Source organism: Cebus imitator, unplaced genomic scaffold (genome assembly GCF_001604975.1).
Source record: "Cebus imitator isolate Cc_AM_T3 unplaced genomic scaffold, Cebus_imitator-1.0 Scaffold187, whole genome shotgun sequence".
In the NCBI taxonomy this organism is placed as follows: domain Eukaryota; kingdom Metazoa; phylum Chordata; class Mammalia; order Primates; family Cebidae; genus Cebus; species Cebus imitator.
Window position 1 is genome coordinate 3,044,075 of NW_016107502.1, and position 24,777 is coordinate 3,068,851.

A 24,777-nucleotide genomic window follows, 5' to 3' on the forward strand; every position below is an offset into this window, starting at 1 on the left:
TGGCTGGGACTTTGAAGAATGGTTCTCTGTTCATACAATGTCCTAATGACCATGGGTCATGAGTCAGGGTTTAGGGGTTTTGGGTTTATGGGAGGTAGAATCACAGGGGCCAAGGAGAACACAGGGACTAAAAATGTAATGTGTCCAACTTTGAGCACTTAATTTTCCCCCCAAACCTGGTGCCTTTCACCCATTTCTTCCCATCTCAGAAAATGGCACCAGCAGCCACCCAAACGCTCACTTCAAAGCCCAAGCACCATCCTGTCTCTCTCTCTCTCTCTCTCTCTCCCTGGCACTCTCGCTCCCTGGAGCAAGCTCTCTCACCCCTAGGATCCAGTCTCCTTGTAAGTATTGTTCATTCTACGTTCAAACATAGCCCAGATCTGACCACTTCTCAAGTTCTATCCTCATATTGCCTGGCTTGTGCCTGGAAGACACACTCACAATTTGTCTCTGCTCCCACTTCTGCCCCCCGACTGCACTCCACCCCCCTTACCCACAGTTCACTTTCTGTGATTTTTTAAAAATGTAATTTCATCACATCCCTTCCCTGCTTCCCATTGTACTTCCCGTGGCTCACAGCGCCCCACATTGACTCTCCCACCTCCCTCTCCAATCCCCCATCCCAGTACTTACTTCCACCTGGCTCAGGAGGCTCCGGCTCTGTGGACCAGCCTGTTCCTTGCACAGCCTTGGGGCTCTCCATCAGGACTTTGCCCAGGCTGCTGCCTCTTCCTGGCGCTCTCTTCAGCCCCTGGGGTTTGGTTCCTCCTTACCCTGAAGGTCTCAGCTTAGAGGTCACCTTCTCAGAGGCCTTTCCTGACCCCTGTGACTCAAACAGCCTTCCCACTGCCCTCTCTTTCTGCTTCTCATTTCACTGCATATCCTGTCACCTCTCCCTGCTCTCTAAAATGATTGCAGCTGTCTCCCTCACCCTTCTAGACTGGGAACTCGACACGGTGGGAGCTTATTGGATTGTCCCCCACTGCACACCTGGGGCCCGGCACCTGGCCTGTTATCATCCTCAGTAGGTATTTGTTGAATGAGAAAAGATAATGGCGGGAAAGGAAGGAGACTTCCCCCTGAATTGTTTTCCTCTGGGAAGACATGAGGATGGGCTGAGGATGGAGTCACTGTATGGCTCCCCTCTCTGGTTCTAGACCAGTGTGTGCATTTGTCAGATGACCCAGGGGTGTGGGGGGTGTCTGTGATCAGGGACAGGTCACACCTTTCTGCCCTCTCCTCACTCCTGTCCCTGCTACTGGGAGAAAATCTTAGGGAAGTTGTCAAGTGCTGGTGTGGTGCTTGGCAAACAGTAGGTGCCGGATATAGTAGGGTTCTCATGATTGGCCCATAACGGAGTATGTCTCTCTGTCTCACTCTCTCTCTGTCTGTCTGTGTCTCTCTCTAGTGCTCCCTTCCTGTTTAGGTCCTTTTTCTTAAAAGGAGATGTGCTGGGGTGCTGTCCTCCTGGCCTAGGCTGCTAACCAGCATACTAGGTCTCGTGCTCCTTTGCTTAGGGGCAAGAGTTACCTTCCTGACTCTGAGGGATAGGTCCCCTGTGCTAGGAAGCTCTTCGGGGATCCCCAGTTCAGGGGTTCTCAGCTCCCTCAGGCCATGCACCGGCTACCTCATTGCACAGCTGGCTGGCTTCTCCTAGGGTGGTTCCCACCCTACCCATGGCACTAATAAGGCAACAGTGGCACACCAGGTACCCAGACAGTCCCTCCACCTGCCACCCATTCCCAAATGAAGGGCAGCACAGATGGCTGTGATGTCAGCAAACACTGCTGTTTGCAAAGGCTTGGCGTGCCTTAGGGAGAGGTAAGGGAAGAGCAAGCCCTCTTGCTTGCCCATCTTCTTGTTCTGTTGTGCTGCCATTGCTATGCATTTGCCAGCTGGGCTGTTGAAGACACCGGTCAGGAGGAGCTGCTTTTCCAAGACTCAGAGGCTGCAGCGGGAGTCCTCTTCTGGCCGTGCTGTTAGGATGGAGCTCTGGGGACTTTCAGTCTTGAGCTGGCCCACTGGGATGAAGCTGGGCTTTCATACTAATTGTTTTCCAAGGCAGTTTACAGCTGGGTCATTTGCATTCATATTTTTTCATGACATGATGCAGCAGAGGATTAACACTTAAGAGAAAAGGGCTGATGGTGGGAATGGCTGCACAGAAATTCCCTCTGATTGTCCTTTGTGGCCGGAAGTGGAGTCAGCCCTCTTTGTCGTGATCCTGGTCTGCAGGTTGGAAGCAGGTGAAACTTCCAGATGGCCTCTAATCAACCCGGGGTGCTTCCTGGGGGAGGTACGATGTTAGGCGCACATGAATAATAGAGAAAGTTGCCTGTCTACCTCCTCACCCTCTCTTCATTAGGTTCCCCTCCTTCATATCCCCATAGCCATGGAATCCAAAGGCACTTTATTTGGAGTTGTTCAAAGCACAAGACTGGACCCTTTTTTTCATGGGGCTCTGATTGAGACCCCTCCAGAAGTCTGTCTTGTGAGGAGTCCTGCCTAGTGGGCTGAGATGCAGACAGTCCTTCCTGACCTTCAGACGTCACCCCGCCCCATCTGGCCTCTGGGAACACTTCCTTCCCTCCCTCCCTTCCTCTCTCCCGTGGTGTCTCCCTCTTTCCCTTATCTCTCGCATTTGTTACTCAGATCCAGCAAGACCCGAAAGGCAGTCCCTGCTCCTTCCCCTGTGCTCACCTTGAAGTAGAACCCAGTTCTTCAACAGTTGCCCAAGAGCAAATTCAGAACACTTTCAAGGAATCATTGTGGAAGAGTCTGTGGAGAGGCACAGGAAGAGTTCACACTGCAAACCTCACAGCAGCACTCAATGAAAACTCCCACTGAGCCCTCCCCACACCTGTCAGTCCATTTCCCCCCTGCCCAGCCCCTCCCATCGCACTGGCCCCCACCCTTCCAGGTCCTGGTTTCAATGACAGCATCCCCGTCTCTTATGTTAGGTCAGAGAGTTTCAGTCTTCCGGCTGCTGCTGTCCTATATGGTTACACCTGTCATCTGCTCAGAAAAAAAAGTCCCTCCTTAAAATTTGTCCTTCTTGAAATGTGACAGGGAATTTTTAATATGGGCCAAAAATTTTTTTTATTCGTGCAAACAAATTTTTCCTGTCATCCATTCACGCATTTATTCATTGAATGCATGTTTATAGTAGAGCACAGCTGGCAATAGGTGGGGTCTGCCCGGAAGCTGTCTCTTTGGGACCTTGCTCATGTACATGGGGGTGGGCAAGAGTGGGAATGCGGTGAGCAAGAGGGTTCAGAGCCATATGAGGGTGCAGAGTTATGAGATCTCGAAACCGAAAGTGACCTTTCAATGGCAGACACTTCCACCCGGCCTTGGAATTGTCTTCTGTAGTTAAGGGGAATGAGAATCAGGCCGAAGATGGGAATGTGGAACCTTCAGGCAGGTGAGGACCTGATATGCATAAATCAGGCAGGGAGGACCTGGCTTCTTGGTGGCGGGGAGGGGAAAGGCCTAAGAAGCGAAAGATCTCATGGGGCGTTTGTTAGCATGCATAACTAAAGAAGAAATGACGGAAGCCGCAGTGCCAGCTGTCAATGGTGAGCATGAATCATTATCCAGATGATGATTTGGTGAAGCAGTGCAGGATCGCCCAGGTCTTTTATCTCAGGGGGCCATGCCCACCCAGGTGGGCCAGGAAGGAGAAAACCACAAAGCTTTCCACCAGCAGAGGAATATCACGGAAGGCTTTTCCAGCTCCTGTGGAATTCTAGTTCAGCTCCTGTACAATTCTAGTTCAACTCCTGTGGAATTCTAGTTCAACTCCTGTGGAATTCTAGTTTAACTCCTGTACAATTCTAGTTCAACTCCTGTGGAACTCTAGTTCAACTTCTGTGGAATTCTAGTTCAGCTCCTGTACAATTCTAGTTCAGCTCCTGTAGGATTCTAGTTCAACTCCCATAGAATTCTAGTTCTTCAACTCCTGTACAATTCTAGTTCAACTCCTGTACAATTCTAGCTCAACTCCTGTACAATTCTAGTTCAACTCCCATAGAATTCTAGTTCTTCAAGTCCTATAGAATTCTAGTTCAACTCCTGTAGAATTCTAGTTCAACTCCTGTAAAATTCTAGTTCAGCTCCTGTAGAATTCCAATTGAATTCCTGCTGTAGAATTCCAATACAACTCCTGTAGAAAATTCCAGTTCAACCCCTATAGAATTCCAATTCAACTTCTTTAGAATTATGCTGCTGTCTCCAGATTCCCTTGTGGGCAATGCTCTTTGCAAAATAGCACCAAAGGATTGCTTCGCTTTCCGTTCCCAGGGCCTTGAGTCCTGGGGTCTCACCTCTGCCTGTCTCTTTAATAGCTCTCTGATCAGGCTTGTGCTGTGACAGATGCTGTTGGTGCCCCAGCTCTGCTGCCATTCTCCACTAATACTGTTTTAACTGCTGCTTCTAAAGCTTAGAAATTTCCTCTTTGAATTACTGCAGGTCTTTCTTAGAAAGACCTTGGAGGATGTGCTATTTGGACGATATTGGAATCAATTCCCAGTGATTTATACTAGAGGGTATTCGAGTGTCACACTCAAACACTGTTTCTCTCTAACACACTTCTCCTCACCGACAACTGATCTCTGGCTCGACAGGCATACAGGTCTTGGACTTCCGCTCTAGTCATGCTCAGTGACCTCTGGGCCTGCTCAGAAACGCTGTCCATACTTCCCAAGGGCTTGAGTTGGGGCAAGTCTTTCTCTCCATTTAGGAAAGTTACAAGTGTTATCTCAGGACCTGCCTGTCCCTGTTTCCCTCGCCACCTGCAATAGTCAGTTTCAGCATGTCTAGATATTGGAGAACATTCAGGAGAAATGTTGTAAGCCTCCAAAATTTAGTTTTTGCTCCTATTGTAGTTAAGCAGACATTTAAAGGACAGCCTTCCACATGGCGATTCAGGAATCTGGGCTTTCTCTTTCCAGTGGTACTATCGACATTTTCCCTGGGAGATGAGGGAAGAGAGATAGAGAGAGCTGAGGACTTCACAGGAAACACTGAGGGCCAGGCTTGGAAGCGGCATACGTCACCTCCACTCATGTCTCGCTGGCCACAGCTTCTTCATATTGCTCCACATAGCTGTGTATCTAGGGGGAGGGAATGTGTGTGATGAGCCCCTGGCCTATCTCTGCCTCCCTATTTCACCTAGGAGGCCAGGGAGACCTCATACAAGTGTCATTCTTGGGGGTCTGATCTTGTACTTCAGGGTTCTTCTTCCTGCAATAACTCTTGCCGTAGATGAATTTTTAATATTAAAATCTGTATGTGTCTACATATATTTTTATTAAATCTTTTACAACATTTTTACCAACTACAGTATTTCCTAAACAATGCATTGTGCAGTTTAAGATGCTCAGCAAAGTAATCCTTTTCACTATAGTTCTCAATCCCATTGAGTTTTCTCTGGCAGCTTAGTCCCTACCCAGAGACCCCTAAGTTGGTGGTCTTCAAGCCTTGGACACAATAGAGACTCTCCAAGACTCAGGGGAGGCCTAGGTGCTTTGGTCTTCCTCTAAAGGGCCATCTTTACACGTGCAGTTGTGCAGTGTGAGAAGGTTGTTGGTAATTAACCAGTAATAGCAGAAATCGCTGCCGGCGACATCATCTCCTAATACTGAAGACAGCTTTGCAGGACTGGCAGTGAATGAAAGGCTCACTGTCCTGTGTGGGAAACTGGAACACGGCAATGCAGCCTCCTTCTAAGACTCTTTCTGCCATGAGATGGGAGATGATGCTCTGCTGCTGACAGGTCAGTCTGGGAGAGACTTGGCGGTGAGCAAAAGCCTCTCCACAGAGACCTTGCTCAGTGAAGCTCCTTGAAGGATGGGGGAAGCCTTTGTTCCTCTTGGCCTGGCATCTGATACACAGCTTGTGCTTGATGAATGTGTCTTGCAAGGGACAAATATTTCTTAGGTGCATCGCGTTAGACTGGGAGTGGAAGGTGGGGAGGTGAAAGAGGGTGTGATGAAAACAGTAATGTGTCAAACATTCCGATTGCAAAGGGTGGTGCTGTTAAAAACTATTTTTTGAAGCAGGCAGATCTGTGTTCACATCTTACATCGGTCACTTACCTGCTATGTGATCTTGAGCAAGGCTGTAACCTGTCTGGATCTCAGTTCGCTTCATCTATAGAAGTGAAATGTAATACCTACCTCACACAGGGAGGTGAGGAGTAAGTGAGATAATGAGAGTGCACGCCTATGTGTGATGTCTTCTGTCATACACAGAGGATGGGAGTAGATGCTTTTGTGCAGCACCCACTTGCCATTGGCCTGCCCTGGAGGTGACCTTCAGATGGTTCCTCTTTGCACCAATGGTTTCCTGCCGCACCCTGTCAGTGGGAGTTCTCTGATTGTGGGAGCAGGTTCACCTGTGCATAGGACAGGCTGGAAGAGCCAGGGATTTAGCCCCAAAGGTGACCTTCAGCCAGGGAGGGCCTCCTGTTAGATCTCCCCTCAGCATGCACATTTGGAGGTGTGCTTCACACAGTTTCTTAGAAGGTATCCAGTGGGACTGAACCCCAGTTGATGCAGCGTTAACCTGTTTATGAGCACATTTTCTTAGGTTTCCACTCTCCTTGTTCTCACCATCTCACTCCCTCACAAAGCTTCCCAGGAGCCCCTCTCAAATAAACTGCTTACTCCCAAATCCTTGCCTTAGGGAGAATCCAAACTCATGTACTGGAAAAGTCAATGATAATGACTATTATTAATTTTCAAAGGGCATGGGTGTGGGTAGTTAACACAAGGACATATAAAGCATAACAGAAGGAAACAAAAAATAATTACTACCCACTGAAGACTCTAGTAATGCTTCCGGAAAGAAAGTGTGGCACTTTGTGACCTGGAGAGTGTGGCACACTGTGATCCAGAGAGTGTAGAATGGTGTGATCTTGAGGGTGAGGTACAGTGTGATCTGAAGAGTGTGGTACTGTGTAATCTGGAGAGGGTGGGACACTGTGACTAGAGAGTGTCTTATGGTGTGATCTGGAGAGTGTGGCACTGTGTGAACTGAAGAGTTTGGTATGGTGTGAGTTGGAGAGTGTGGTACTGTGTGGTCTGGAGGGTGTGGTACTGTGTGGTCTGGAGAGGGTGGGACACTGTGACTGGAGAGCATGTTATGGTGTGATCTGGAGAGTGTGGCACTGTGTGAACTGGAGAGTTTGGTATGGTGTGAGTTGGAAAGTGTGGTATTGTGTGGTCTGGAGGGTGTGGTACTGTGTAATCTGGAGAGGGTGGGACATTGTGACTGGAGAGCATGTTATGGTGTGAATGGAGAGGGTGGCACTGTGTGAACTGGAGAGTTTGGTATGGTGTGAGTTGGAGAGTATGGTACTTTGTGGTCTGGAGAGTGTTGTACAGTTTGATCTGGAGAGTGTGGTAGTAATTCACCTGGATTATAAAGGATTTGTGCATAAGCAGATGGATCATGGAAGGGTATTCCACGGAAGAGACAAGGTTTTGTATCCGTTTCTTCAGTGATTCCTACAAAAGCTAAATGTGAATTTGTGCAGCAGGCAAGTTGCGGGGGCCCATACACCAGTCTCATCTGGACACAGAACTCCTCAGCTGGCATGGCCCTGTCGTCAAGCCTCTGTGCTGAGCACACTTTCAAGCGGTGCTTCTTGGTCCATGCGATGTTGCATTAGTGCTTTTCTTCTGCCTCTGAAGACTGTGGCCCTGTGCTATAAGCCTGATATTTGTGTTCCCCAAAACGTCTATGCTGAAATTCTAACCCCCAGAGTGATGATATTAGGAGGTGTGGTCTTTGGGAGGTGATGAGGCCCTAGGGTAGAGCACACGTACATGGGAAAGAGTCCTTATGAGAGTGGCCTGGGAGAGATGCCTTTCCCCTTGACCGTGAGAGGACACAATGAGAAGGAGATGTCCATGAACCAGAAGACAGGCCCTCAGCAGACACCAAATCTACCTTGATGTTGGACTTCCAAACCTCCAGAATTTGAGAAGTAAATGCCAGGTTTTCACAAACACTCAGTTTATGGTGTGTGTTACAGCAGCCCAGATGGACTAAGAACACCCTGTCACCTCTTATCCTTGTCATGCCATTTGTCATGGTCTGTGGAGTCCCTCCTAAGTGGCCTGCACAGTTGTCCACTGGAGTTTCCCGGGTCTCTAGACTTCTGGAGGCACCTATGACATTTCTTCTCTGTTTCTGAGTCCTTCCGGGAACGCCAGCTGACTCCTCTGCTTGGACCTGATAGAACACCCTGGGCCTATGACCTGTGAGTCTGACACCTTAGACTCATGCTGTTTGTTCCACTCATCTTGTCTAACGGCCTTCATCATTTGAATAAATGACCAGGAAATGTCTTAGATTACCTAGAGGACACACAGATGAATGCTTTTCTGCATTCATCCAAATTCATGCTAAAATTCATTTAGCATTTTTCCTGCTAAAAATGAAGGAGAGAAAGAGGAATCATGTCATGGTGCCCTTGTAACTCTAGTTCAGTGGCTAGTAAGATTTTTGACCAGGGGCCTTGGCTCAAGTAAAATCTCATAGAAGTGGGAATGACACAGGTGAAAACTGAATTCCCCTTGATGAAGTAAAGGTGGTGACTGCAAGCTCTGTGTGCTCATGCCCCTTTTTGAGGAGCGTGGTGTGAAACCACCGCTTGAGTGGGCAAGAGGAGGGAGGTGGACAGAGAAAGGTGGTGATCCTATATTCCTTACCCTTCTGTAACCTTGTATTACCTGGCAGACCACCTGGGGCCTCGCAGATGACCTCAGTTCTAAGGTGCCAGAGAGGTGAGTCCCGTGGTTTTTGCTATGAAGGAGTCAGCTAAGAGACAGTAGCTCGTGTCTAGGTCAAAACTCTGGAGAGGTGAGAAATCTTACCCCAATCTCATCAGCTTCACTCTTCTCTTGCAGAGGTTCCAAAAACAGAACAGACTTTCGAAGAGCGCCTGATCCTCAAAGCTTTCTTGCTCAAGTTTGTCAATGCCTACTCCCCCATCTTCTATGTGGCCTTTTTCAAGGGGAGGTGAGTATAATGGTGTCATGAGTAGAAAGGCAACTTGTCACTGAGGCTGGGTTCTCTACTGTCAGGACAGTAGGGTCAGCCTCTCCCCATTTTCCACTCATCTTAAGCCCCTTCTCCACCCCACTTCCATCGGACTTTCCATGAAGCAAGAATGTTAGCACACAATCATTTTGAATTAGCGTCTTCAGGTTCTGATGACCCTGGCACTTTACAGGAATCTGGCTCTGGGCCCTGAAGGGGCCTACTCCCCCATCTTCTATGTGGCCTTTTCAAGTTTTGATAGAATTTGTGTCTCCGAACTTTGAGGATGAGGCAGGAGGGAATTTCACATCGAGCCAGTGGCTCCTGCGTCTTGTAGTGCAATTCTGATGCCGACTACCTGGAGTTAATACAGATTTCATAGGTTAAGGAAGGGCACAGCCCCTCACAAGACTTCCGTCACTTTAAACACCAGCGACAAGCTCCGGGGCTCTCAGACCACTGGCGGTTGTGACCCACTCGCTGTAGAGTTACAGAGTTCTCATTACTCCATCAGATTCAATAATTCACTAGAATGACTTACAGAACACAGAAATGTGCTATACTTACAACTGAAGTTTCATAGTAGTAGAGGGATGCAAATGGGAGAGGCAAATAGAGCCAGGTTTAGGAGGTTCTTAATCATGAAGCTTCTGTGTCCTCAAGATGTGTCACCCTCTGGGCACATTGGAGTGTCATTCCTCAGGCATGATTGATAGAATCACTTGCCATCTGAGTGAACTGAATTTCCAGTACCCTTCCCTTGCCCTGAGATTGGGCTAGCATCACATGACTCAAAGCCTCAACCAACATGGTTGATCTTTCTGGCATGGCCTGCCCCCATCCTGAGTAATCTCATTAGGTATACTTCTAGGAACCTACCAGGAATGACAGAGAGACTCCCATCAAGGGAAATTTTAAGGATTTAGATGTTCATGCAGAAACCAGGGACAAAGGCCAGTGAAATTCTTTATTATACAATAGGTCTGGATGTAAAATCACTTTGATAAATATTTTTTATGGTCAAGCCAGTTGGCTGCCTACAAGGAAATATCCCAGTAGGTGTCAACCAACAACATCAGGAAAGCTTCCTTGGAACTAAAAGCTCATTAAGCAGGCACTAATAGTGCAAACTGTCATCACCCACACTTGGTAATTTCTTACAGAGGTGCCTCTCATCCAAACCATAGCCCCCTTCTCAGGACCTCTGCCCTGGGCTGTCCTGAAATTATAGAAGCAGAGCGACTGTCCATATTAAGAAGTACACACTTCACTGGTGCTTTCAATGTAGATTTAATGGCAAGAGCAAATTACATGCATATGACATTCTAGGCAAGAAAAAAGGATCCTGACCCTTAGATGAACTGTGGTATACTGGAAGAGATAGTCTTAGCAACAGCACACTGTAATCTCCAGCAAGTGATTATATCCAGTAGGTGATATAATAGGAGGTATAAAGAAATTGTTGGGAGAACAGTTATGAATGGAGACAGCAAGAAGACTTCAGCAAAGGAAAGGCTTAAATGGGTGAGTAGGATTTCAACAGGCGAATAAGGGGATGTCATTGCAAGTAAGTAGGACTGTTTTGATTGTCTGTCTGGTTCCATGGTGGGCTTTTACCATTTTGCTTCCCTTAGCTGCACAATCTTATAATCCCCCAATAAACTAGACTCTACTTAGAAGGGGAATGAGACAAACTTCTTTTATTCCTTTGAATATTTTCAGCAAGACATCAAGATTTTTTCTTTTCTGACCCCAGGAACCTCTATTTGCAACTTCAGTCCATCTCACCCTCCCTTTGCTGGGAATCAAAAACTCTTACTAAGGAGTTGAAACCAGAGCTATGTTCTTGACACTAGGTAGGGAAGAAGGTGTGATGACAGCACACTTAGAGATAATCCAAACTGCATGGTGTTTAGGCTCAGAAGTCACACACACACACACACACACACACACACACACACACACACGTGCACACACACACTCCAGGCCCATCTTTATCCTCTGCCCAGCTTACCTCTATCCTCTGACATTTGACTGGGTTGAGAAGTGAACCCAAAGTGTTATAGGGGATTATTTGTTGATAATGGTGTTCAATCCTATCTCTGAGTGATCTAGCACTCCCCCTGACCAGTGCATTCAAAGAGGACGTTGGTGGTGATATTGTCCCCAGAAGACTTGTCCTCAAGCGCCCTTGCATGCTTTCTCTTCCCCTAACTCTTCCCACACTGTTTGATTTCAGGTTTGTGGGCAGGCCTGGAAGTTACGTCTATGTATTCGATGGTTACCGCATGGAAGAGGCAAGTATAGCCACTGGTGTTTCATGCCTGGCACCCCAACCCAGCTCCATTCTTATATCCAGCACAGTGTGGCTTTATTCATTCGTGCCCCTACTTCTCAGAGCTCCCCTTGTTCTAATGGGTCCTTTCCTTATCTTTTCCCTGCAGTGTGCTCCAGGGGGCTGTCTCATGGAGCTCTGCATTCAGCTCAGCATCATCATGTTGGGGAAGCAGTTGATCCAGAACAACATCTTTGAGATTGGAGTCCCGTATGTAATGAACTCCTCTAACCTCTTTCCTTGCTGCCAGGGGTTAGCCTAGAAGTGCAAGGCTTCCAGCAGGATATCTATGGCCTTTCCTCTTCTTAGATAGCTTGGTGATTTACTTCTCTACCAATTTGCCAATAGCTTTCCCCATGGGGCAAACCTTGCTTGCCAATCTGATTTGGGATGGTTGGAGGCTTGGAAAGATTTGCCCTTTGCTTAAGTACACACAACTAGTAAATAGCAGAGCCAGAAGTCAGATCTCTTGGTCCCCAGACTGCAAAATATTTTAATGTTATTTGTCCTCCCAGTAAGGGAGTAAAAGAGATTTTCAGAATGGTGGACAGATGAATGTGAATGATTGAAATGTAATGGAATCATTTAGGACAATCTCTAAGAAGAAAATGTGGAATACATAATCTTAGGGGGGGAGGGTGGAATCGTTGATGAAATACAGAATGAGTTATCATGTGGATTCCCCCTACGCTCCCCAGGATTTTATGAAAATGTCATTGAACTTCTTTCAATTAGGTTTTGCATTGAGATAGTCACAAAAATAAACACAAACTCACTTTGTACTGGACCTAAAAGAAAGACGGATGGAGCAAGTTAGAATATGCTTATAGGTCAAAGAAAATTGTAAGCACCTCTGCCTTTCCTTCCTATTGCCTTGCAGTTTTGAAGAAGAATCTGTTTCAGGGGATGCTTTTAGGCAGCCCAGCATCAGAGAGCTAGGGAATGACAGAGATGCTTAGGGGTAACTGAGAGGCTGGGCCTGTTCTGCTTAGGACGATAGGATGGACAGCTTGTTCCAGGCCTGGGGTTCTTGTCAATCACTTTAAAGACGACCATTCTGGGATGGATGTAATTGTCAGACAGTACTCATAAGATTCTGTGACACACTTTTCGTCTTCTTAGATATACATTAATTGTTTTGAGAATAATGGGATAAAGGGATTTTAAAAATCCCTTTATTTATCCCTCCAATCATGAACCTTTTAAAATCCCTTTCTTTCCAAAGATACTTCTTTATGTTTGCCCAGGGTTCTTAGCTACAGCTGTTGGAAGTTGGTGTGGCTACTTTAAGCAGCAAGGCGTTTGTTTCAGAATAAAGTGACTGACAGAGAATACTGTGTTCTTTAAAGGCCAGAGAGTAGGCCCTGAGCTACATAACTAGAAATAACACTGCCTTCACTGCAGGGTGACTTGCAGGGGATACCACTGCCTCTACCTCATGGCTTGTATGGCTAAGACAGCAGAAGAAAAATGTAGATGAAATGGCCCTTGCATTCTCAGAGCTTACTGTTTTAGTTTGGGAGACAAAATAGACTACATATAACTGCATATTCTGTGTGTGAATTCAGAATTCAGAGCAAGTAAAGGTCAGGAGTTTGGGAGTAGCCAAGGAAGCGTTCAAAAACAGAGAGGCGTCTTCTGGGGTGTGTCTGTGTTTTGAAAGAAGACTGCCATCATCACATGTTATAAGATGGGCTATTATCATTTTCTTCAAAAAATAATTTCCCTTAGATGTGTGTGTGTGCGTGCGTGCATGCATGTGTGTGTGTGTGTGTGTGTGTGTGTGTGGGCAACTCTGATAGGCTGGGCCTTTTCCATATTATTTACTTACCATTATATATATATAGACACACACACACATATATACAAATACATATATTTGCTCTTACATGTCCTTGACATGTCCCAAAACCCTGGTCAGAGATTTACGCATAAATATATGCATTTGTAGATATTTATATATATAAATATATAATGTATATAGATAAAATGTATGTATATACATTTATGTATATAAATATATACATATATTTATTTATACATAAATACATACAATTTATTTTTTTTGAGAATGAGTTTTTTTCTTGTTGCCCAGGCTGGAGTGCAGTGGCACGATCTTGGCTCACTGCAACCTCTGCCTCCCAGGTTCAAGTGATTCTCCTGCCTCAGTCTTCTGTGTAGCTGGGACTACAGGCATGAACCACCACACTTGGCTAATATTTTAGATTGAGATGGTCTTGCTCTCCTGACCTTGTGATCATCCACCTGCCTCAGCGTCCCAAAGTGCTGAGATTACAGGCGTGAGGTACCACACCTGACCACAAATTTTTATATGTATAAAACATATATATACACACATATATATATACACAGATATATGTATATAAAACATCTCTCTCTCTTTCTCTCTCTCTCCATATATATAGATATATATAGATTTTTAAAACAAACAACAGACTGATTTTTGTCTTATCACAAACACCTATGACCCAGTTGGTGCTACAGGTGGAGAAAGTAAGGCCCAATAAGCTGGCAGTTCTCTCACCAGGGTCTTGGAGCATGTCAGGGACCTGGTAAGAGCAAAAGCCCAGAATCCCTCTAAATCTATTTAAAGATTGTGGAGTCCTAGGTTCCTTGGGCCGAATGGAATCACTAGAGGATGTATATCACCTTTTCCATGTAAAATTATACTAGAGCCACCTGCTCCCTTGGGGGCTGTGACTATTTGAAAGGTCCCCAAAGAAAGCTACCTTTTGGTCTTCCTCAGATATTTTTAGAGCTACAGTTATAATGGAGAAAATTCAATTTACCTGGAAAGAATATTATTTTTAATAAGAGCCCTACTTTAAGGAATGAGAGTCCACAACATTCCCTTATAACACTGTGTCATTTAAGCATGCAGGCTGTTTTTCTGACCATGTACTGGGACAGCTTCAGAGGGCACTTGGCACGTGCTTTTCTTTGGGGAGCATTGGCAGAATCATTGATGTCTGGGTGCCTCGCTCCACCTCCCTGCCTAAACCAGCCTCTAGTCACCAGTCAGGAACTCAGCAACCTCAAGAAATTCAGCCTCTGAAGCTCTGCCCTGTTCCCTGCCTTCTGACAGAAAGTCACTCAGTGATAAAGTTGAGCAAAGCTAGATGATGCTTGTTCTTGTTACACACAGATGACACTTGTGCTCTAGGAGCTTACCATCTTAGAGAGACATCATTTGCTATGGAAAAACACCCAGACAATACACAGAGAATACGTCCAAAGCCACATCTGGCCCCTTTGAAACCATGAGGCCAGACCCTCCACAACTGCTACAAGGAAAAGTCTTCGTCCCCATTCAAATATCTGGGAAAAACACCTGCCTTCTCAGTACATTGCTCTGGGTAGAATTATTTACAGCTGTGGGCATGGAATGCCCCTTTTTTCATCCCTGGTCATCTGGTCTACCACTTAGCCCATTCTCTCTGGACCCAGATGACTTTTATAGAATACAAGGGAGGCAAGAACTCAGGCATGTGTTTGGAAAACATGTTGGCATGTCCCATCCCCCAACTCCATCCACTCCATAGCAGATGAAAATAACACATGGCTGAATGCCTTGAAGGCTAAATTTTCTTGTTTATGATTGATGTGTGCCTAATACATTGGATGTTTTAAATTGTGCCCGCTTTAAACAATGGCAATTGCATAGAAACTCATAAAGCCACGGGCAAGCTGCTTCTCCAAGTCTAATTGTCCTCATCTCTTAATGAATATGATGGCATTAAAATCATACGTAAGGTGTCCTCAAGCTCTAATACCCTATGAATTTCTCTCTAATGAGTGAAGCTGGTCACTGCTGATTGCAAATATAAGCCACTCCTCTTTCAAAAGATGTTTTCTTTCCATTTCTGCTCTGCTAGAGCATGCTAATTATATAGTTAAATTCAAGGATGTAGAACAAAAATTCTTCTACCAAATACTGGGGTCTTTTATTTCCAAGTTCTTTATAATTTGTATAATTATGAAGGTGATATTTTGAGTTTGGTCATATGAGATCACTGTGATTATTATTGCTGAATCCTCCACTCTCAATAGATCAGACTCCTTCCATTCAGAGTTCAGGTACCTGGCATGGAAGACACAGATGAAACATAAACAAGAAAAAAAGTCTTCTGTAGTCAGAGGAGAAATGATGGTTGAGCCTGCCAGTGAGGAAGGAGTTATGTAAATTATACAAATTGGACCCAGTAGTTTTTAACACATCTGTAGGGCAAAGATTTGTCGGTTTAACAAAGTGGTCCCTAACCTTTTTGGCACCAGGGATATGTTTGTGGAAGACAGTTTTTCCATGGACCCGAGGGGTTGGGTGTGATTTCTGGATGATTCAAGTGCATTTCATTTATTGTACACTTCATTTCTGTTATTATCACATTGTAATATATAATGAAATAATTATACAGCTCACCATAATGTAGCCTCAGTGGGAGACCTGAGCTTGTTTTTCTGCAACTAGACTGTCTCATCTGGGGATGATGGGAGACAGTGGCAGATCATCAGGCATTAGATTCTCATAAGGAGCCTGCAGTCTAGAACCCTCACTTGTGCCATTCACAATAGGGTTCCCACTCCTATGAGAATCTAATGCCACCGCTGATCTGACAAGAGGTGGAGCTCAGGTGGTAATGCGAGTGATGGGAAGTGGCTGTAAGTACAGATGAAGCTTCACTCACTCACCTGCTGCTCACCTGCTGCTGTGTGTCCTGGCTGCTGTATGGCCAAGGACTGGTACTGGTCTGTGTCCCAGGGACTGGGGATCCCTGGCCTACCAGATCTGGGTTTTAACCCAGGCTTTACAATATACTCACTCTGTGACCTTGGCAAAGTCATTCTATTCTAAAGATTTCCATCCAACTTAAAAGAAAAAAGGTTTTTACATTAAAACAAAACAAAACTGAAAACCAGCTTGGATGAATGTGTAGATATCTACAAACATAAAATGTGGATGTCTGAGAAAGGAAGAACCATTCTTGGGGTTTCCAGGCAGGCAGCATTTTACTCTGTGGCATAGGCTTTTATGTTTAAAGGTGATGCTTTGGAAGTGTTGCAACTCCAGGAAGAGAAACCAGAAAGAGCAACTCAGGGACAGTTGTTTTCTCTTCTGTTCCTGGCTCAGTGACTTTTAGTGGGCAGCGTAGCTCTTATGTACCTTCAGAGCCTACATGGAATTCTTTCCCCAAGGGAGATACATATTCATTTTAAAGGCCAGATTTGACTCTTTTTTTTTTTTTTTTAAACAGAGGCAAGTCTGGGGAGTTAGATGGGTGATTGTGCTGGTTAAGAATATTTGGGAATAAAAATGTATTAAGAATATACAATTATAAGAGTTATCATCTTTAGTTGATCCTTTACTTTTGAAAGCAATTTTCTAAGATTCTTCCAAGAAAACTTTTAAATGTTGAAGAATGTCTACTAGACCCTTATTAATAGGCTAGGTGGTCAGCTATAATTTCTCTCTCTCCCTGAGGGTGCAACATTCTCATTAGATTCTGTATGTGCTTGTGCACAAACGTGCAAGTGTGTGTGCATGTATGTATATTGAAAAAATAACAACATAATTTTGAAGGCCTTGAGAACCTTACAATCCATCAGGCTTCTTGAGTTAGAACATTGCTTCTCACTCTTCGGTCATTTTTGAACCAACTTTTAAATTTCCCCCCATTTGCTATTTGCATATTAGTATCCTCTAAACCAACTCACTTTTTAATTAAAATCTTAACATTTCTGAAATTGGAAAAGTAACACCATCAATTTTCATAAATAGGAAATAATGTGAAAAGAAATGCAACAAAAACAAACCATTATTATTAAACAATCAGTGACATTTCCTTGCCAAGCATTTTAGACTAAGATCTGTCTTCTCTTTCTGAAAAATATTCAAGTCTAGGGAGTTGTCAAAGGCATACCAGTAGCAGTCCAAAGGTGTTTTTTCTTGACGGTAATGAGAGAGACTTAACAAGAGCAGCAAAGGAAATAACTAAATAACTCCTTCCCAAGGGGCTCTAATGAGATGCAAGGCCAAGTGCAGGATCGTCCAAAGGGTCACATGGCCACCTCTACTTCTGGCAGGTGCCCAGACAAGACCACTGTGGAAGCCCCACTCTCTGTCCAGGAATCTCCCATCAGGCAGCAGTCGCCCCCACCGTTGCTAGGCCTGGCTCAGAGACCCTGGAGATGGAAAACAAAATGCTTCAGATAAAGACAGTAAAACGGGGTCCCTGAGTTGAAAGGCAGCTCTGTGACTAATTCCGTGATAATAGATGAAACTTGGTTGAGTGATCTGGCTTTGGACAGTTCCCACTCATGCATCTCCAGGCTCCTGGGACCTGATGGAGTTGTGACAGATGCTTCCCAGAGGATTGGATGGTTTTAAACATTGTGGGTCCCCCAGGATGATGTTCATAGGCATCTTCTTCTGAGATTACTTCAGACATGGTGAGCAGCGTGGCTGAACCTGACCTTGTGCTATTTTTTATCTGAATTCATAGATGGGGATTTCCCTCCCCCCTCCCTGCACCATGCCTTTCCCATATATGTTCATGCAAAATAGACTTTGGATACAAATTGCATAGTGCCCCTGAAACACACACCACACCACAGCCAAACTCCTTGCTGTAATTCTGTCTCAAATTTAGTTCCAGTACACATGGAAGCAAAATTGGAAATCGACCTCTTCTCATTCCAAGAGATGGGTTTTTGGTGAAAGGATAAATGCTACCTTTTTCATGTGCTAGGTTCTTTCCTGGGCATGCTTTGAGACAGACAGAGCAAATAGACAGATCAATACTTCCACGGTCAAAATGTCTTGCCATCCCTATTCTGACTAAAAGCTCCAGATCATATCCAAAAATAGCTGTTAAATATACCCCTGGACACAGCTAGTAAGATTTCATAAACTTTCTGCTTTCTTTTTGTAAATGTGATAAATGTTATATTTCCAGACATAAAACAGTCTCTCTTTAAAGCTGTCACAGGAGGGAGGTCTGTGTTCTCCTCAAATACACTGGAATCTGGCCATAAATCAGAAGTTTAAGGAACAAATTTGAACCTTGTCAGGTATCAGGAAAAGGAATAGGAATACATAGGCTTAGAGGCCGATGTGTTCCTCGTTTTTGGTCGTGTAGGGCTAGGTTCTGCCTCCTTTATTTAATGAGGTTAAAGATCTCTGGAGCCAGGTTTGTAGGAACCTGTCTGGGGCCCAGATTCCTGCTGCAGGGACGCTCAAGGTGTGACGACGTTCACCATGGTCCTGGGGTGACCCTGTGGGGCACAGGCAGAGAGAAAGCTCTGAGCCTTCCAGAAAGAGTTTCTCAGATTTGTCATTGAAAAGGGACGGAAAAGTAGCAAATTAAAAAAAAAAAAATAACATCAAAGGAGTTATTTTAATGAGTGAGTGCATCATATGGTCGGAATCATAATCTGAAGTTTTCCAATAGCCCATCTGTGTGTTATACAACTTGTGGGATTCCTGTTAAATTCTGCTCTGGAGGGACTTTCTTTATTAATTTTTTAAATGGTCACTGAGATATCCAGGAGGAAATCTGGGAATGATAAATTCACAGGACTATTTGTGGATATTTTCCCCTGCATTCGTTTTGACATACCCACATTTGATGGGACTTTGACCACAAAGCCCCTCCTGTAGCCCCTGTGTCTGGCCTTGCCTTTGCCAGTCTTGCAGTTAGTTGGCCTTCTGTTCCCATGACTCTTCTTCCTTGTCCTTTGAAGGATCTTTCCCTCTACCGCGTCCCGTAACTTCTCTGACGAATGCTCTATCCACGGTGGGCGTTGTTCATTGCTAGGGCTTCCACCGCTCTCTCCATGATATGGAGATCAGATCTCCATCAGTCCCAGACTGTTCCGGGGCTCCAGGCAGATATGCAGTTGCCTACTGGGCATCTTTGCTTAGCCGTCTTGTGGGTTCCTCCACTTAGACACGGCAAGAACAACTCCTCCTCCTCCCCCTCCCCCTCACCCCCTCCCCCTCCCCCCCTCCTCCTCCTCAGAACTACCTCTTTCCGTTGTGTTCTCTATCATAGCAGTTGGCACCACCCTCCACACACATGCTCTAAGTCCATGAGAATCATCTCTGATTCCTCATTGTCCTTCCCCTTCTGTGTCCAACTCACCATCCACTTTTTAATTCTACCTCTTATGCATGTCTCAAATATGCCTGCCTCCCTTCATGTCCGCTGCTATCATAATCCCTCGCCTGAACCACTGCATAATATGGTGTACAAGGCCTTTGATGTACTGCCTTTCAGGACTTACCTTTCTTCACTTACTCGACTTTACTGTATGCTCCAAGCATTTTGCATTCGCTTCAGTTCCTTCTATGAGCCATTTTCACATTTGCCTTTGGCTGTTGTGTAAGGAATTCCACCTGCCTAGAATAACCCCTTCCCCCTTCACGCTCTTTCCACATTTCTCTGTCTTCTTCTACCATCTTTCATTATTAAATAAAACTAAATTATTTATTTAATAAATTAATTTAATAAATTAAATTAGTTCACACGTCTCTTCCTCAAAGAGAACTTGGGTGCCCTAGGTCAGGTTAGGACTCTCTATTTTATGTTATCATAATCACTTAAAGTTCTCCCTTTATGACACCCATTACACATTATTGGTCACTTTTGTTTAAATGTCCCCATTCCCAGTGAGATTACTTCACCAAACACACCAGATGTCTTATTAGTCCCTTTTTTTTTTTTTTCTGGAGACGATTTCTAGAAATCCTCTGTTCTGTTCAAACCACAACTGTGCATTCGCTATACCTTCTACAGAGCTATCAATCTGAATGAGCTTCAATACCTTCTTTCTTTGGTTGGGTTCCTGTTCGATGGATTCTGTATGTTTTCTTCCTTGCTTTGTATCCTTGGTGAAATTCATCCCCCGGGAACTTCATGAGAATGGATGCATAGAAAGTTAATTCTTTTGAAACCTTGCCTATTTAAAAGTGTCTTGAGTCTCTCTTTGGCTTTCTTGTATACTTTGGCTGGGTAAAGAATTCTATGCTGAAAATTATTTGCCTTCTGAATGAGAATACATTTCTGCAGAGTCTTCTAGTGTCCAGGGGCTGATCTGGAGAATTGTAGCCTATTTTTGATTCCCAATTACTTATATAGGATCTATGTTTATTTCTCTGTACCTGGAAGCTTTTAGAATCCTTTTCATCATTCCTAGAGTTCTGAAATCTCATGATGATGTGTTTTGCTGGAGGCTTTTTTTCACCTTTATGCTGAGTGGATCCTTCCTATCAGAAAATGCATGTCCTTCACCTCTGGGACATTTTCTTATATATCTTTTGTACTTTCTTCCCCATCATTTTCTTCATCTTCTTTTTCTGATTAAGTTTTGAAGTTTCAGGCCGGGTGTGGTGGCTCATGCTTTTAATTCTGGTACTTTGGGAGGCCCGAGTGGGTGGAACACCTGAGCCCAGGAATTCAAGACCAGCCAGGGTAACATGGTGAAACCCTGTCTCTACTAAAAATACAAAAAAATATTAGCTGGGCATGGTGGTGCATGCTTGTAGTCTCAGCTAGTTGGGAGGCTGAGATGGGAGGATCACTTGAGCCTGGAAGATAGAGGTTGCAGTGAGCCGAGACCACACCTCTGCACCCCATCCTGGGCTATGGAGCAAGACTCCGTCTCAAAAAATAAGGAATTCCTAGATGAATTATTTTTTAATCTTTTTTTCCTGTTATTAACTTCTATGTCTGTTCCACTTTTTTTCTGAGAGAGCATATTGATTTTTATCGTCCTGTCATTTTATTGAATTTATAGATTTTTCCTGGTTCATTTTCTCTTCGGAATAAACTTCTTGCTCCTGTTGGTATTGGGAAGTGCTAGTCACCTAGGCAGCATGCTTACAGAGACATTGGGGCCTACTATTCCTTAAGCAGAGCTTTGAAAAGTCGTCACCGCCTGCCTTGGGGATACCTAGTGCCTCCAACTCCAGAGACTTTCTGAAATTTTACAGCATGAGTTGGCTTCTCTCTGCCATCTTCCACTGTGAACACTTGCTATCAGCCACACAGCTTTGTCAGCTCCCTCACACACTGTCCGTCTTCAAGATATTCATTAACATTCCTCACACACTACCATATTCATGACTATTTTCATTAACCTGTGGTTTTATACATTTTTTATTCATTCGTTGTAATTTTAGTGGCATATTAGCAGTGGATTAATATATGTTTATATTCAATTTTCTATGTATAACCAAACTCACTAATTCTTTACTAAAGATTTTTCCAGGTCATCTGATTAACATGGTCTTAACATCTATCAAGCTCTAAATTAAATATGCTATATAGATTATGTCTTTTAACTAACCCTATGAGCAAGTTAATATTTATGTCTCCATTTTAAAGATAAGAAAACTAAAGCTTATAGCGTCCTAATAGCTTGCCCATGGACATATAATTGGTGAGTTGTGAGATAGAGTTTTATACAATTTCTGCCACCAAAGATTAGACTTTTATCCACTATACTAAGTGCTTTTGATGGGAAATATTAGACCAGAGATTAAAACATTATTTTGAACGATTAGATTTTCATTAACTGTTAAAGGCACTTTCAGACAAGGGCGGGATGCCTAATCACACAAGGAATGCTCCTCTGGAAATATCTACACAGGGGCTGGGTGGTTTTGGGTGAAGAATGTTGGGGTACTTGGGAAGGTTTCTGCATCCAGATGAAACATGGACTTCAAAATTCCACTTAAACTCTTCCAGTCTGTGATTCTATTTTACTGTTAGGTCCCCCAACTATTAGGTTGCTCCTAAAGTAACTGATTTTTTTTTTTTTTTTTTGGCCATTAAAAAGTAATTGCAAAAACTGCAATTACTTTTGCACCGACACAATATCTCCCGGAACCTTACTGTTAGATCAATTCGGAGAACTGGGACCTCACTCTTTTGCCTGTATTCATCTTGTATACATTGTGCATCAATGGGAAGTATGAAATAACTCTATCCTAAGGCATATTTTAGCATTCGGTATTAAAAATAATTATAGGTATCATCTATTCAATGCTCACAGTGTCCAGCTATTGTGCTAAGGACTGTCTAAACATTGTTTCACTTAATTCTTACATCAATCCTGAGAAGGTGGGCCATTATTATCATTCTAGACCAAAAAAAAAAAAAAAAAAAAATCCCGAGTGTGGTTGTCTTAGTCTGCTGAAGCTGCTGTAACAAAATGCCGTAGGCTTAGCTAACAGAGATTTATTTTCTCATACTTCTAGAGGCTAAAAGGTCCAAGATCAAGGTCGAAAGGATTGAATTTGTGATGAGGGCTCTTCCTGGCTTACAGGTAGCTGCCCTTCTCTCTTGTCCTCACATGGTCGTGAGGTATCTTTTTCTCTCTTCCTCTATCCATAAAGCCACCAATCCTATTGGATTAGGACCCCACCTTTTTGACCTCATTTAATCTAAATTACCTCCTAAAAGTCATATCTCCAAATATAGTCATATTAGGGGTTAGAGCTTCAACAAATGAATTTCAGGGGGACATCATTCAGTCCATAGCAGTGGTGGGCAATGTTTAGCTTGGCTTTAATGGAAACATGACACTATTAATGTTACTGAGACTTGAAAAATGTTTCACCTGGGAGGAGACCATCTTTTTATTATTTGCTGCATACTCCTGTGTTCCCCCATGAAGGAGGCGGATAGATCACCTGTGGGACAGGAGGACCGGAGCAGTCTCAGCAATAGCAGGAAGGGCCAACTCTCTTGTTGCTTGCCAAACAGCAGGAAGAATTCAAAGGTTTTTGGGATTTGAAAAAACCTGATCCTTTGTGGAGGGAGTCTGTGTGATCTTCATAAAGGACTTCCTCAGGTTGTCTTTAGGAGAAAAGTAATCTCTTTAGTGTCTCTCTATCTCTACTTGTCCTTGGATCAGAGATAGCTTTAGTGTGAAAACTTCGTGTTGTTTTCCTTCTTTCTGTTTGCAAAACCAACCCTGTTCTTCAGAGGCTCTTTGTAACTTAATCCATTTCTTTTCTAGGAAGCTGAAGAAACTATTTCGAAAGCTGAAAGATGAGACAGAAGCTGGAGAAACTGACTCTGCCCATTCAAAACATCCCGAGCAGTGGGACCTAGACTACAGCTTGGAACCGTACACAGGGCTGACTCCGGAGTACATGGAAATGAGTGAGAACCCATGGTCCCGCCTTCCACGGGGGGCGGGTTCAGACATGTGATCTGTGGGGTTGAGCGGGGAAGGTAGAGGACTGGGGAAAATGGCTGGGACAGCCTTTGCTTCTTCATGAGCTTCATGGCTATTCAATGCTCCCTTCTGTGCCACATGAAAGTTGAGAAGGATGGGCAAAAAGAGCCCTGGAAGGAGAACCTGGAGCAGCTCAGTCAACAGTTTGGTGGATGATTCTAGGATGATGTTCTCTTTTCCTTGGCACTCCTCTCCTTATCTGTAAAATGAAGTTCGATCTCTCAGGCCCCTTCCCATGTTTTCTATTACTGATAAAGCTGAAAGGGAAATAGTAAAATCTGAAATTTAAAAATACGGTTTCCATGAAAGAAGAGTAAATTATCCAATGACACTTGGGTCAAGGATATCTACATCTTGACTTGAAGAATATAGGAGAGCCCCCTACTTTGATCAGATAAGGTTGGGTAAGATTAAAGCTTTTAAATAAAAAGTTGGGTCTATTTCAGTAGGGAGTGAGAGGTGTATTTTTAGTTGCAGAGCCTCTAATTGTTTTGGATAAGGCTTGAAGGCAGGAGCACCCGTCGGTACAGGCTGATGGAAAGCAACCATTTTAAATGTGGCTTGGAAGCCATGAATTCTCTGCCTTTGTACTCTTGACTACTTGACAATAATCCTGATCATCTATTGGAATGGATGTTTGAGAAGCCTCTTTCCAAGACTTGGAGCTAATGAATTGAAAGCATAGGATACCAAAGATTAGGAGCTTAGGTATAGGCTGGGTGCAGTGGCTCACGCCTGTAATCCCAGCACTTTGGGAGGCCAAGACAGGTGGATCACCTGAGGTCAGGAGTTTGAGATCAGCCTGGCCAACATGGTGAAACCTCGTCTCTACTAAAAATACAAAAATTAGCCCAGCTTGGTGGCAGTCGCCTGTAATCCCAGCTACTCGTGAGGCTGAGGCACGGGAATTGCTTGAGCCTGAGAGATGGAGGTTGCAGTGAGCCAAGATTGCATCACTGTACTCCAGCCTGACCAACAGAGTGAAAAAAAAAAAGACCTTAGGTATAGCATCTAAACATTTACTCAATCTATGGTTTATGGGGAAACATCAATAAGATCCCACAAAAAAATCACTCATTATCTAATTCAGTACTTAGCGTCATTGCACCTATCATTGTGTT

At 44.2% G+C, this 24,777-nt stretch overlaps 1 protein-coding gene across 3 annotated transcripts in view; it reads left to right on the plus strand.

Moving 5' to 3' along the window:
• The window catches only part of ANO2 (anoctamin 2), a 384,342-nt gene that overhangs the window by 318,740 nt on the left and 40,825 nt on the right, over positions 1-24,777 (plus strand). For all 3 annotated transcript variants that reach the window (XM_037744853.1, XM_037744854.1, XM_037744855.1), the window contains 4 exons: positions 8,922-9,033; positions 11,294-11,351; positions 11,499-11,599; positions 23,435-23,580. In XM_037744853.1, coding sequence (XP_037600781.1) covers positions 8,922-9,033; positions 11,294-11,351; positions 11,499-11,599; positions 23,435-23,580 — 417 coding nt within the window. The remainder of the gene's footprint in view (positions 1-8,921; positions 9,034-11,293; positions 11,352-11,498; positions 11,600-23,434; positions 23,581-24,777) is intronic.